Source organism: Amphibalanus amphitrite, unplaced genomic scaffold (genome assembly GCF_019059575.1).
Source record: "Amphibalanus amphitrite isolate SeventyFive unplaced genomic scaffold, NRLGWU_Aamphi_draft 000096F_arrow, whole genome shotgun sequence".
In the NCBI taxonomy this organism is placed as follows: domain Eukaryota; kingdom Metazoa; phylum Arthropoda; class Thecostraca; order Balanomorpha; family Balanidae; genus Amphibalanus; species Amphibalanus amphitrite.
This window is the reverse complement of record NW_024881591.1, coordinates 363,839-374,732: the sequence shown is the minus strand read 5'-3', so window position 1 is coordinate 374,732 and position 10,894 is coordinate 363,839. Positions and strand designations below refer to the sequence as shown.

The following is a 10,894-nucleotide window of genomic DNA, read 5'->3' as shown; positions in this document are numbered from 1 at the left end:
GCCAGAGCCGGCGGTCAGTCGGCTGGATGCGGCCGCAGCGAGTGGACGGGGCAGCGCGGGTCCAGTGGACGGTCGAGCACTCGGACACGATGCCGGCCGGCAGTCGGCTGGCGCTCGGCTGCCTCGTATTCAGCCTGTGCGTGCTGCTCTCGGAGGCGTATCTGTTCAGTCTGCTGCTCTCGAACCCTGTGGTGCCGACGGACTCGGTCGGGGGCGCCGGGCCGGACCGGGCCGTCAGTGACGGTGACCTCAGGTCAGGTGGGCCAGTGCGGGCCGCCAGTGAGTCGGTGGGTGAGCTGAGGACGCGGGCCGCGGGCCGGTCGGAGGCCGAGCTGGATCTCGATTTGGACCTGGAGCTGGACCTGGATCTGGACCTGGGTGTGACCTCTGTCGGTCCCGGAGGCGAGGGAGGCGCCGAGGACCAGGATCTGAACCGACCCGCCGGTCGCCAGCGGTTCAGCGCTACCCTGGTACCGCGGCACAGTGCCAGGCTAGCCGAGGATAGTGCTGCGGAAGAGGACAGTGCCAAACTCCTGGCCGAAATGGTAAGTAACGATGAATTGGGTTGCGGGTTGCGGCTTATACCGGCAACAGCTTCAGAATGCTGATGCCTGTTACCGGTATAATGAAAGAAGCATTTACGTGACGCAAAGGGTTTTCTATATTTTACTTTTCCCGAATCGGAATGAAATAATTCAACGCTACACGTTCATAAAACATTTATATGGCTTGTTTTTTAGCATTGTTCCTTGGGCGCTTACTCAGTTTTTGTTTTCACATAAATGGACTTCGTGGAATAGGAGGAAGGAAGGAGGTAATAATTAATCCGAGCATGTTTACGTAAATGTTGCAGTACGCTGAGTACGTCAGAAGCAAAATTTTAAACGACCGACTGTTCACTTACCTATAACCATTGTAACAATAGTGGTAATTTTTAAATGGGCAAACAATACTACTGTGCATCGGGCTATCCAGCTGACACCCTGCAGGACCATTGGTGCGTCATTCGCCGTACACGAATTAAGCTGCATTTATTGGCGTGAGAATCTCTGGTCACGGGCATTTTCAACAGGCTGTCAGTAAGCTGACATGTCGGTCCTCATCGCCTTGTAACCTGTCATGTAATTTTCTTGCCAGCGCCAAAGCGGCTTAGGCTATCCCACGGATAAGTTATCCGTCCCGACAGACGGGCAGACCTCGATCAGTATCTGTACGGTGAACGCGTGCTGCCCCGAGGGATTCTGGAGCCGTCTTTTCCCTTCTTATTGATAGCAAACGTGGTTACTGTCGAGAAAAGTTGTATTGACGTTTGAATTCCCTACTGGAGGAAGATAACCGCCTGAGTCCCGCAATGGCCGAAAGGCTGCATTCCTAGACGAATAAATGGCGAATGAACTGTACACGGCACCATTTTGGAAAATGGATAAATCGTGAGAGCAAAATGAATCGGACCGGAGAAACAGTAGGGTAAGGTGCCTAATTAGCGACCCTTTCCGATTTGCGACCTACCTCCCTGCAGAAAAACTGGCAGGAGAAAACGGGGTGAAAACATCGTCAAAAGGTCAGCCATACTTTGGTTATCAAATTAAATTATTTTCCGGTCGTCGATGTTTCTGGTGGGACGTTTCAGGTGAGTTTAAATAAAAATGACGAGTTTCTTATCCAAAACGTGGGTGTTTGGGCCCTCTCTGATGAAAAGCGATGCACATTAGGATGATGCACCTTTTTTATTCTGAATCGACATTCCTTTTTCAATTGATTGCCGTTTTTCCATAGTGAATCGCTCAACTGTGCACAGCATGACGGTTAAAAATGTGTCGCAACTCATATTTCCTATTTGCGCCTGACATGGTCGCAAATAGCTCAAGAAGGGAAAAAAGGGGAAAAGAGAGAAATGAAAATGAGGTGTTGCTGAAGCTTGCAATGTGTGGCAGGGGATGCCAAATGTCGTCACCGACTGCAGGGATGCCGAATTCAGCGCAGACCTCGAATACCATACGAGATAGCCCGCAAAATTTGGGTTTCCGCCTTCTGTTCGCCTTCGGTGCATCACGTGATCAGTTTTTACTTACGTAAATGTGTTGGATAAACGTTTCTGTTCGATTGTTTGAGTGCTTTGCGTATAGGTTACCTTTTTGAGATCATATTTCATCTTTTCAGGCGTCGCATTTTTTGCCATTTTTAATATGGGGAAACCCATAGACTTATTAGCGACCCTCCCCGGTCGCTAATCGGGAAGAGTTCCCTATTAGCGTTTTTTGCAATGGTTTGCCAAAATGCTCACTACAAATAAGTTAGTGAATATTGGGGCAGAAAATGACTATATTTTAATAGAAAAATGAACGATCTCTCCGAAAATCAAGCCAGTAATACAGTGGCACCCACAGAGCGTGAGCAATGACGGTTCAAATTAAGGGGGTCGCTAATTAGGCACCTTACCCTACATACAATTTCACCGCTCCTACAGAAAACTTATTTGAAAGGTCCGTTTCCTTTTTATCGGCGCCCAGATGAGAGTTCAAGCCGGTTTAAAATCAGGACGTTTTTGCTTCATTTGATTAGATCGAAAATTAAGAAAATAAAAGCAGAACCAATCGATAAAACCCTTATTTTCAAACGTACTAGGGCTTTTCCTTATCGGGACACTACCGAGGTCATTAGAGGTCATCAAAAATGATTTTACTTAACCTTCTTGGGACTAATCGTTGCATAGCTCGTATACCTATTTACAATAAACAGCTAAGACTGAGACTTCGCTGAAAAACGTGATTGACAGTTCTTTTCGCTAGTGTTCTCTGCGACGAGTCTCACTGCGATTATTTATTGGTTCAGGAGTTATCGGCAGAGGGCATCTAACGTCCCCTTCCCCCCGAAAGCGATGCCCTGGATACTCCAGCATCTGTAGGGCTGATTTTTGCCTTTTGAGCGTTCACATAAACTGGATCCGATATCCAATCGCATGCCGTTTTACTTGTAATTTGACAAGTGCTGTGACCTGACCGGTGACCTGACTAGTAACCTGATCGGATGTCTAAATGGTAACTTGACCGATCAATGACCTGACAAGTCACGTCTGACCACTGGCACCACCGGTGAAAAACGCTCTGATCAGTGACCGGATTGGTAACCTGAACGGTAGCATGCAGTCATTGAGCTGAGCTATGACCTGACCTGTGATCTGACTTGTGTCCTAACTCCTCATCTATGATCTGACCTGTTATCTGACCTGCGACCTGACCTGTGACCTGACCTGTGACCTGACCTGTGACCTGACCTCTGTTCCAGATGGCCTCGGAGCGCTCCAGTGAGCGGAGCTGTCTGTCGGACCAGGTGTGTGGCCGCGGCAGGTTCTGTGACTCGGCGTCGGGCACGTGCCAGCGGCGCCGGCGGCCCGGCCAGCCGTGCTCCCGGGACGGCCAGTGCCGCGGCCGCAGCAGCTCCTGTACACTGGGTCACTGCCAGAGGCGACAGCACAAGGAGAAGAAGGAGCTCGGTACGTCAAAGGACTGGAGGGGCTGGGGCGAGGGAATGGTGCGACTGCGAAGGGAGTGTGCAAACAGTGCCATGTTTTTGGAACGTCTATATTTGTCCCGTACTTTGTTCTGTGTTTCCTATGCCTGATTTTTGTTTTCCCCGCTTTCAGCGTAGTTTGTTTTGTGAATAGCTGGTCCATCACTTGGCCGTCGCTGATTCGTGTTTATTCAGTCCGTATCTTCCGAGGTCTGATTATTCTCTAATCTATCGGGCCCGTCTCTGACCTCCATCTGACCCGTCCTCGACTAGTATCGGACCCGTCCCTGCCTGGTTTCTGACCCGTCTCTGGCCAGTATCTGACCCGTCCCTGACTCTGTGTGACCCGTCTCTGACCGTCCCCTCCCGTCTCCTCCCGTCTCCCCCCGTCTCTGACCGTCTCCTCCCGTCTCCTCCCGTCTCTGACCGTCTCTGACAGCCTCCTCCCGTCTCTGACCGCCTCCTCCCGTCTCCTCCCGTCTCTGATCGTCTCTGACCGTCTCCTCCCGTCTCCTCCCGTCTCTGACCGTCTCTGACAGCCTCCTCCCGTCTCTGACCGTCTCTTCCCGTCTCCCCCCGTCTCTGACAGTCTCTGACCGTCTCCTCCCGTCTCTGACCGTCTCCTCCCGTCTCTGACCGTCTCCTCCCGTCTCTGACAGTCTCTGACCGTCTCCTCCCGTCTCTGACCGTCTCCTCCCGTCTCCTCCCGCCTCCTCCCGTCTCCTCCCGTCTCCCCTCGTCTCTGACAGTCTCTGACCGTCTCCTCCCGTCTCCTCCCGTCTCTGACCGCCTCCCCCCGTCTCTGACCGCCTCCCCCCGTCTCTGACCGTCTCTGACCGTCTCCTCCCGTCTCCTCCCGTCTCTGACCGTCTCCTCCCGTCTCTGACCGTCTCCTCCCGTCTCTGACCGTCTCCTCCCGTCTCTGACCGTCTCCTCCCGTCTCTGACCGTCTCCTCCCGTCTCTGACCGTCTTCCCCCGTCTCCGCCGGCAGTGTCCGAGTGCCGCACGGACGCCGACTGCGACTCCGACTCGTGCTGCGCCCGTCTCAGCTCTGGGACCGTGTGTCGGCCCCGCACACCAGTCGGCCAGCGGTGTCAGGCGCTGCCGGCCAACCTGCCCGTGCCCATCTACGCCACCTGTCCGTGCGAGCGGGGGTCAGCGTGTAAATACGTCCACAGACCAGGGTGAGTATAACTCCACATCAATGCTGTGCTTACGAAAAAAGTCTCAAATGAATGAGTGAATGAATGAATGAATGAATGAATGAATGAATGAATGAATGAATGAATAAGTGATGTTAATAACGGAAAATCAGATACCAAACCAAATGCCAACCAAAACCATGAAAAAATACCGAAACCAAACCAACTTGGGAACATGAGGGAAATACCAACGTTTTACCGAATTCGTATCCTCTTAGGTATACATTAGCCGGATTCGTAATACCAACAAAATACCAACAACATTAGGATCAAAATACCACATACCAAGTTGGTATCGGTTTGGTATCGGTATACCAAAAAGTTGGTATCCGATTGACATCTCTAGAATGAATGAATGAATGAATGAATGAATGAATGAATGAATGAATGAATTAGGGAACGGACGAATGAACGAACTAACGATCAAATGCTGAAGGAATGGATGAAAGGAAGAATGAACGATTGGTCGAAAAAACAAGCGACCTTTTGATTTAGTCACAGATTTAGTTAATTACGGTAATCATAAATTTAAACGGTGAAAACTATTGAATATCTTGCCGACTGTTTGCTGATAAATAAGCTTTTCCCGTTTACTTTATATATTTGGGCATAATTTTGATCAGTAGGTTTTTATCCCACACATAAACCAAATGTAGCAATTTTCGTGCCTTCATAGACATCACCGTCTGGTTTCGAGACAACCCTTATTATTATTTTTTGAATCATTAGCGGGGAATAGCCAATGATTATTCACGGCTTTACTTAGCTCAAATGTTGTTGCATATCGTTATAATGGACAATGGACAAGGGTCTTTTGAAAACGACGTTGCTGAAGTGATTCATTCTGACAGCTTGTTTCGTCTGTTTCAGGGAGGACTGGACATTATGGACAGCATACGACAACCTGAGGTGTGTTCGAGATTAGACGGGTTACCTGAGGCGTTCGCCGGTGAATCTTATGGATTTCGAGACGCCCCATCTAGTCATGTTGTGCCGGCGCTGCTCCGAGCAGCCAAGTGATAGATCGGCGCCAATTCGCCGGAGGATATGCGTGTTTGTGTTATGAGATTTTTATCAGTGACATTGGAAAGTGTACCTATTGTTTTGACGCGCCTAGCTGGCTGTACTGATGTTTTAAGGTGATGTGAGCATGCCCATGGTGAGCACAGAAATATAATGACCGGACAGTTACGAGTTGTTTTATAGTAAATTCGAGAATATGTACGAACGCAATACAACTACAAATACAAACGCGCTGCCGCGCAGGAAAGCCTAAACAAAGGCTCACTCGAGTAATAGGCATGCTTGCATCATTGCATGCGGGAGGTCACTAATGCCTACATGCATAAATAAAACGGCACCAAGTCATTCGATCAGCACAAAACGCATATACCATGGTGTTACCATGGATTACCTACTACCTGGATCGGCAACTCCGCGGAATTCCCATTGTATTGCGCGACCGCCCGAAAGTGCTGCCACCTATCGAGCAGACTGATCCCTGCTAAGGACAGCCCGCCGCCGCCGCCCAGTCAGACAGCGGCCGATACCAGCAAAGTCCGAAAATGACCGGCAAGTTACATGGCCTGAACCAGCCGCGGCTAAGTTTGGCATAGGCCAACAGTGTCGGGTTCCGGAAGAGCGGTCCAGGGCGGTTCCATAGACTATGTATCGTTTTGGAAAGAATGGTGTGGTGGGTTGTTTACCGAGCGCGACTGGCCGATTTTACCTCAGCACGTCGTATTGTTAGCTCTCATGGCGATGGCCAGGCCAGGCGCCTTCTGCCAGCTGCCTGAAAATACCTTCGATCAAACGACTTTGTCTATCACTCGGGTTGCCCCTGATCAGCTTGAGCATTCCAACTCAGTCGTCGGTAGACCGCAGAGGAAATGTGCCGTCCGCCGTGAAACATCCAAATCATTGCTACAGCCATTTTGACTGACTTATAAAGATCAAGACAAATGCTGTCATATCGATTAACGAATATCTGCACCACTGACAATTTCTATCAAGAAGCATTCCAGGATTATAAGCTTACCATACACCGTTTCGTTAAAAAACTGTTTCCATATTGAACTTATATTTGCCGTCGCATGAGCGAATTGCCTACTGAGTACAGGCTGAAACCGATTCTTTCCGCAGTCAGAAATCATGTGCGAGACCGAGAGCCTATTCAAATAAACCCCGGTCGCACTCGCATCCATAGCACGCACCTACTTGCGTGTGATTGATGCTATTGCAACTTAATGAATTTCGCGTGCGATTTCCTAGTCTGTTCCGGTCTGAGGTTCAGAATTTAACACATGTTCAAATGACAACTAAGGTGAAAGATGACACACAATGTTTACAATACATAGACTGATAGGAAGTCTTCGAGAAACGACGTGCCACATGCCTACTAAACGGTGTCGTAGCACCAAGTTGGTTTCCAATTCACATCTCCCACCAGAGTATATCGGGAATAAATGCAAACACGATAATGCACACGAACGCATTATCCGCTCAATGGGTATGCTCATATGTATGTTAGTCAGTTACACACGCTGTGATAGCTTAAACAATTTTCGGTCGAGCCAGTTCACAGTTCACACCCCGTCCGCCTGCTGCCGTCACGTCACACGTGTCCGCAGCGGGCGTGCACCTGCGAGTGCGTGCATCATAATTCACATCACAAATCACAGGATGCCAATTCAAGTCAGCACACCGTGAAAACTGAACCCATCTCTGATCTGAAACAAAGATAGAGAGAGGGAAATTAGATACCTGAGCATACCATAATGAAATGGAGAGTGAGGGCATTCCAAGGCAAACTGTTTCCCCACAGGCCACAACATCACCAAAAAGTATTTTACATTGCAATGATGTTGAGCAAAAAAAAAAATCATAATACCTTGACAGGATACTACCTAACAAAAGTACCCAAAAGCTTAACACCTCATCTGCTAGGCTTACATAGTTTAAAATGACTTTGATCTTACTTAAATCTATCTGATATCTACACAGTTTGGCTAGCACTCGTTCTAAAAAAGTGATTGTTATATATCATTCAATGGAGGGAAGCTCACAAACTTCTTCGTACAACTCTGGACCTTTCGACTTTTGAGAAAAGAAGGAAGCTGATGTCAGGGACCAGGGTCGGCACTCTTTTGTGGTTGACACTGGCTGCCGTTAGGCTTTCTTTTTACTGTCAAATGGTTCAGTTTTTCAGGCTGAGAACATGATTTATTTAAATGTGTTTTTTGATCCAATATCATTCAACTCTACTTTTGAAATCAGGGCATTGGCAAATGGCAAGCAGGTTATAAAAATTAGCTGAAATGACATGATGCCAGTTAACTGCTCCTGAGTCCTGAAGTGTGTTGCACTCTAGTCAGCCGTTCAGAGAAACACGTAGGAAACTGATATGGGTGAGCAGTGAGTAGGTACTGAGCAGTGAGCAGTGGACCAATTTATAGGTACACTAGCTGATTTTGCCAAACTAAAAACATATCAAAAACTTAAGCAATTCACAACTAACAATGCATCATCCACCACCTATCATGCGCTACCAAGACCGAAATTGTGTCGCAAACAAAACCATGGCTATATCATCAGCGGCATGTATAAGCTTGAGATATGATGTGTCAAACATATAACAAACATATAAAGAACATAAAATTGAACATATAAATATGTGATAAACCAATTACGGCCCAAATTATATGATTTTTGACGACATACGGCGAGAAGCAATGTGCGCCAGTATCGTCAACAGCCCCTCTTTACAGTAATATCTTAGGCCACTCAGACCTTCCAACCATAAGAAAACCTTACCAATCTTACCTTGCCATCTTCCTGCATCTTCTGAAACCTTCCAATCTGCTCCAAAGGGGCTTAACTTTTCAAAAAACAAGGCAAACGACCCTACGACGCGACGCCGACCATTGTTTTGAATAGCACCCGCTCCCCCGCGTCCTTAGCGCTCGACACCACTGCCACCTAGCGGTGGTCGCAAACATCGAGGAGTTGCCGATCCAGTATCTACTTCATCCATGGTGTTACCGTTTAAAAATGTCACCTGCTGCAGGCTGTGATTTCGAAGATATGACGCCCAGGCACACCGTAGCTAATCGGCGGCTAAATGGTTCACTATGGGCTATGGCTAAATGGTCCACTGTACAAATCACCCAGCAGCCCTCCCGGCGCGGGCGCGCAAACCACTCAGCTGTTCGTTGACCGCCATTTATGAGTATATCAGCTGGTAATCGGCGGACCCCGCGGGCGGAGCGGTGCGACAGTTCCGGCGCTGAAGGCTCGTGTAACGGCGCGGCAGGCTCGCGGGCCCGCCGGCACAGCCCGCGGTCACCTCACCGCGCGTGGTCACAGTCGGGGGCCGTTTCTGGGACATGGGCACCCTGACCTCTGCGGCGCCACCGGAAGAGAACTAACTGATTCAGACTCCGCCCATCCTGCGACCATAGACGAGCAAAGCCGGGACATGGATAACGTCTCAATGGTAAGTGTTACTGGTTATCGGGCCTCGCTGGGCCTTATGTTTGCGTCTTTTGTCCTACGAAGTGTTTGTTCAGTTCTCATCGTTAAACTCGAGTTACCCAACAGCATTGCAAACTCACGATTCGCACCACCGACGTTCCCTGATGAAGGCTCAGACTATCCGCCGCGGTAACTTACCTGGGAACTGGTTGATAAAATGTGAGAGCACACGTGGCTCACATCCAACAATTCATGCCGAATGGTGCTTTATGGCCGGGCTTTGAAGCTGCACTGCGGTTCATCGAACTCGATCTTCTCGCCCGTCACGTGACGGTAGAGGTCAGAGGACGTCACGTGACTGTGCAGACCACATAAGACACCCCGGCGGTGCTGAGGTGTGGGACAATGCCGAGCGATCGCTGCCGCGGCGGGAGAGAGGCGTGTTTCTTTTTTCCAACCAAAGGAAGGCGCTATACCCGAAGATGCTTCTTGGTAAACAAACCAAACAAAAACAAACATAACCTAACCTCACCTAACCTAACCTACAACCTACAAACCTACAACCTACAACCTAACCTACAACCTAACCTACAGACCTACAACCTACAAACCTACAACCTACAACCTAACCTTCAACCTAACCTACAGACCTACAACCTACAAACCTACAACCTACAAACCTACAACCTAACCTACAACGCGCCAAAAAGTTCGGCCGGCAGCGGGGATCAAACCCTAGTTATTTGATCACGAGGCGAGTGCGCTCTCCACTACACCACGCAGCCAGCTGGCAGGTGAGAGGTGTAAGTCACTTTTCAATGACGCAATGGGATATTCTCTGTATAGCGCCTTCCTTTGGGTGGAAAAAAGAATTACGCGGGAGAGAGCGGCGCGCCTGATACGCGTGACGGTCCGCGTCGCCTCAGTCTCTGACTGTCGCTGTCCCGGCAGTGGAAGCTGGACACGCATGAGGCTTCCACTACCGACGGCTGTGAGGCTCACTCCCGGAGAGACCGAAGTCATAAATTGAGTGACATTAGTAATGAAAAATTGAACAAGCACCTACCATTTGATGAATAAATGGGTCTGATGGTTTTAAAGGGATCATCCCTTTAGCGAGGACCATTGAGTATTGAAGGGACATTCCTTTAATACGAGATTAAAACACGAGACTGATAAAATCACTAATACTGATCAATATAGAAAAAGATACACCATTTCTCGTAAAGGCCATTTTCTCTGTTTGCCGAGTCACCCTATGCAATTATGTTCATTGTTCACGGTGAGGTGGCTATTTTATTTGATGAGTAAGCTCAGAGCCAATAGCCGGTTAATCGGCACATTACGTTCGCTGTGGTCTGCCGACCGCGGCCCGTATTGGTGCGGCTGTACCCACAGTGGTGTTTTGTGCCCATTGCATCACTGCGGTCCCACGTGTTCACACCGCCTGTGAAAGGATGGGCCAAAAACGGCCTGTGTGAGAGGTGGTTTTTGCCGGCGTCCGAGAGCTGTTCAGCCTCAAACCAACCACCGAAAATCCTGCTCGAACCGCGCGCCAGCGAGCGCGGTTACCCCGGCGGGCTATCCATCGTGAGACCAAACTGCCGGCAGCGGGATGGTGTCCTTTCACCACGACGCTGTGCCTGTGTCGTACTGTGATAAACTTCATTTGAACATTCATACTCAATAATATTCATTAATGGGCTTT

The 10,894-nt window shown here is 49.1% G+C and overlaps 1 protein-coding gene across 1 annotated transcript; it reads left to right on the top strand.

Moving 5' to 3' along the window:
- The first annotated feature begins 9 nt into the window (after positions 1 to 9).
- LOC122380326 lies at positions 10 to 5,904 on the top strand. Its single transcript, XM_043363381.1, has 4 exons — positions 10 to 545; positions 3,286 to 3,493; positions 4,503 to 4,695; positions 5,584 to 5,904. Exons 1-4 carry the CDS (start codon positions 27 to 29, stop codon positions 5,636 to 5,638), a joined length of 975 nt encoding a protein of 324 aa, XP_043219316.1. The 5' UTR covers positions 10 to 26; the 3' UTR covers positions 5,639 to 5,904.
- Positions 5,905 to 10,894: the final 4,990 nt, after the last annotated feature.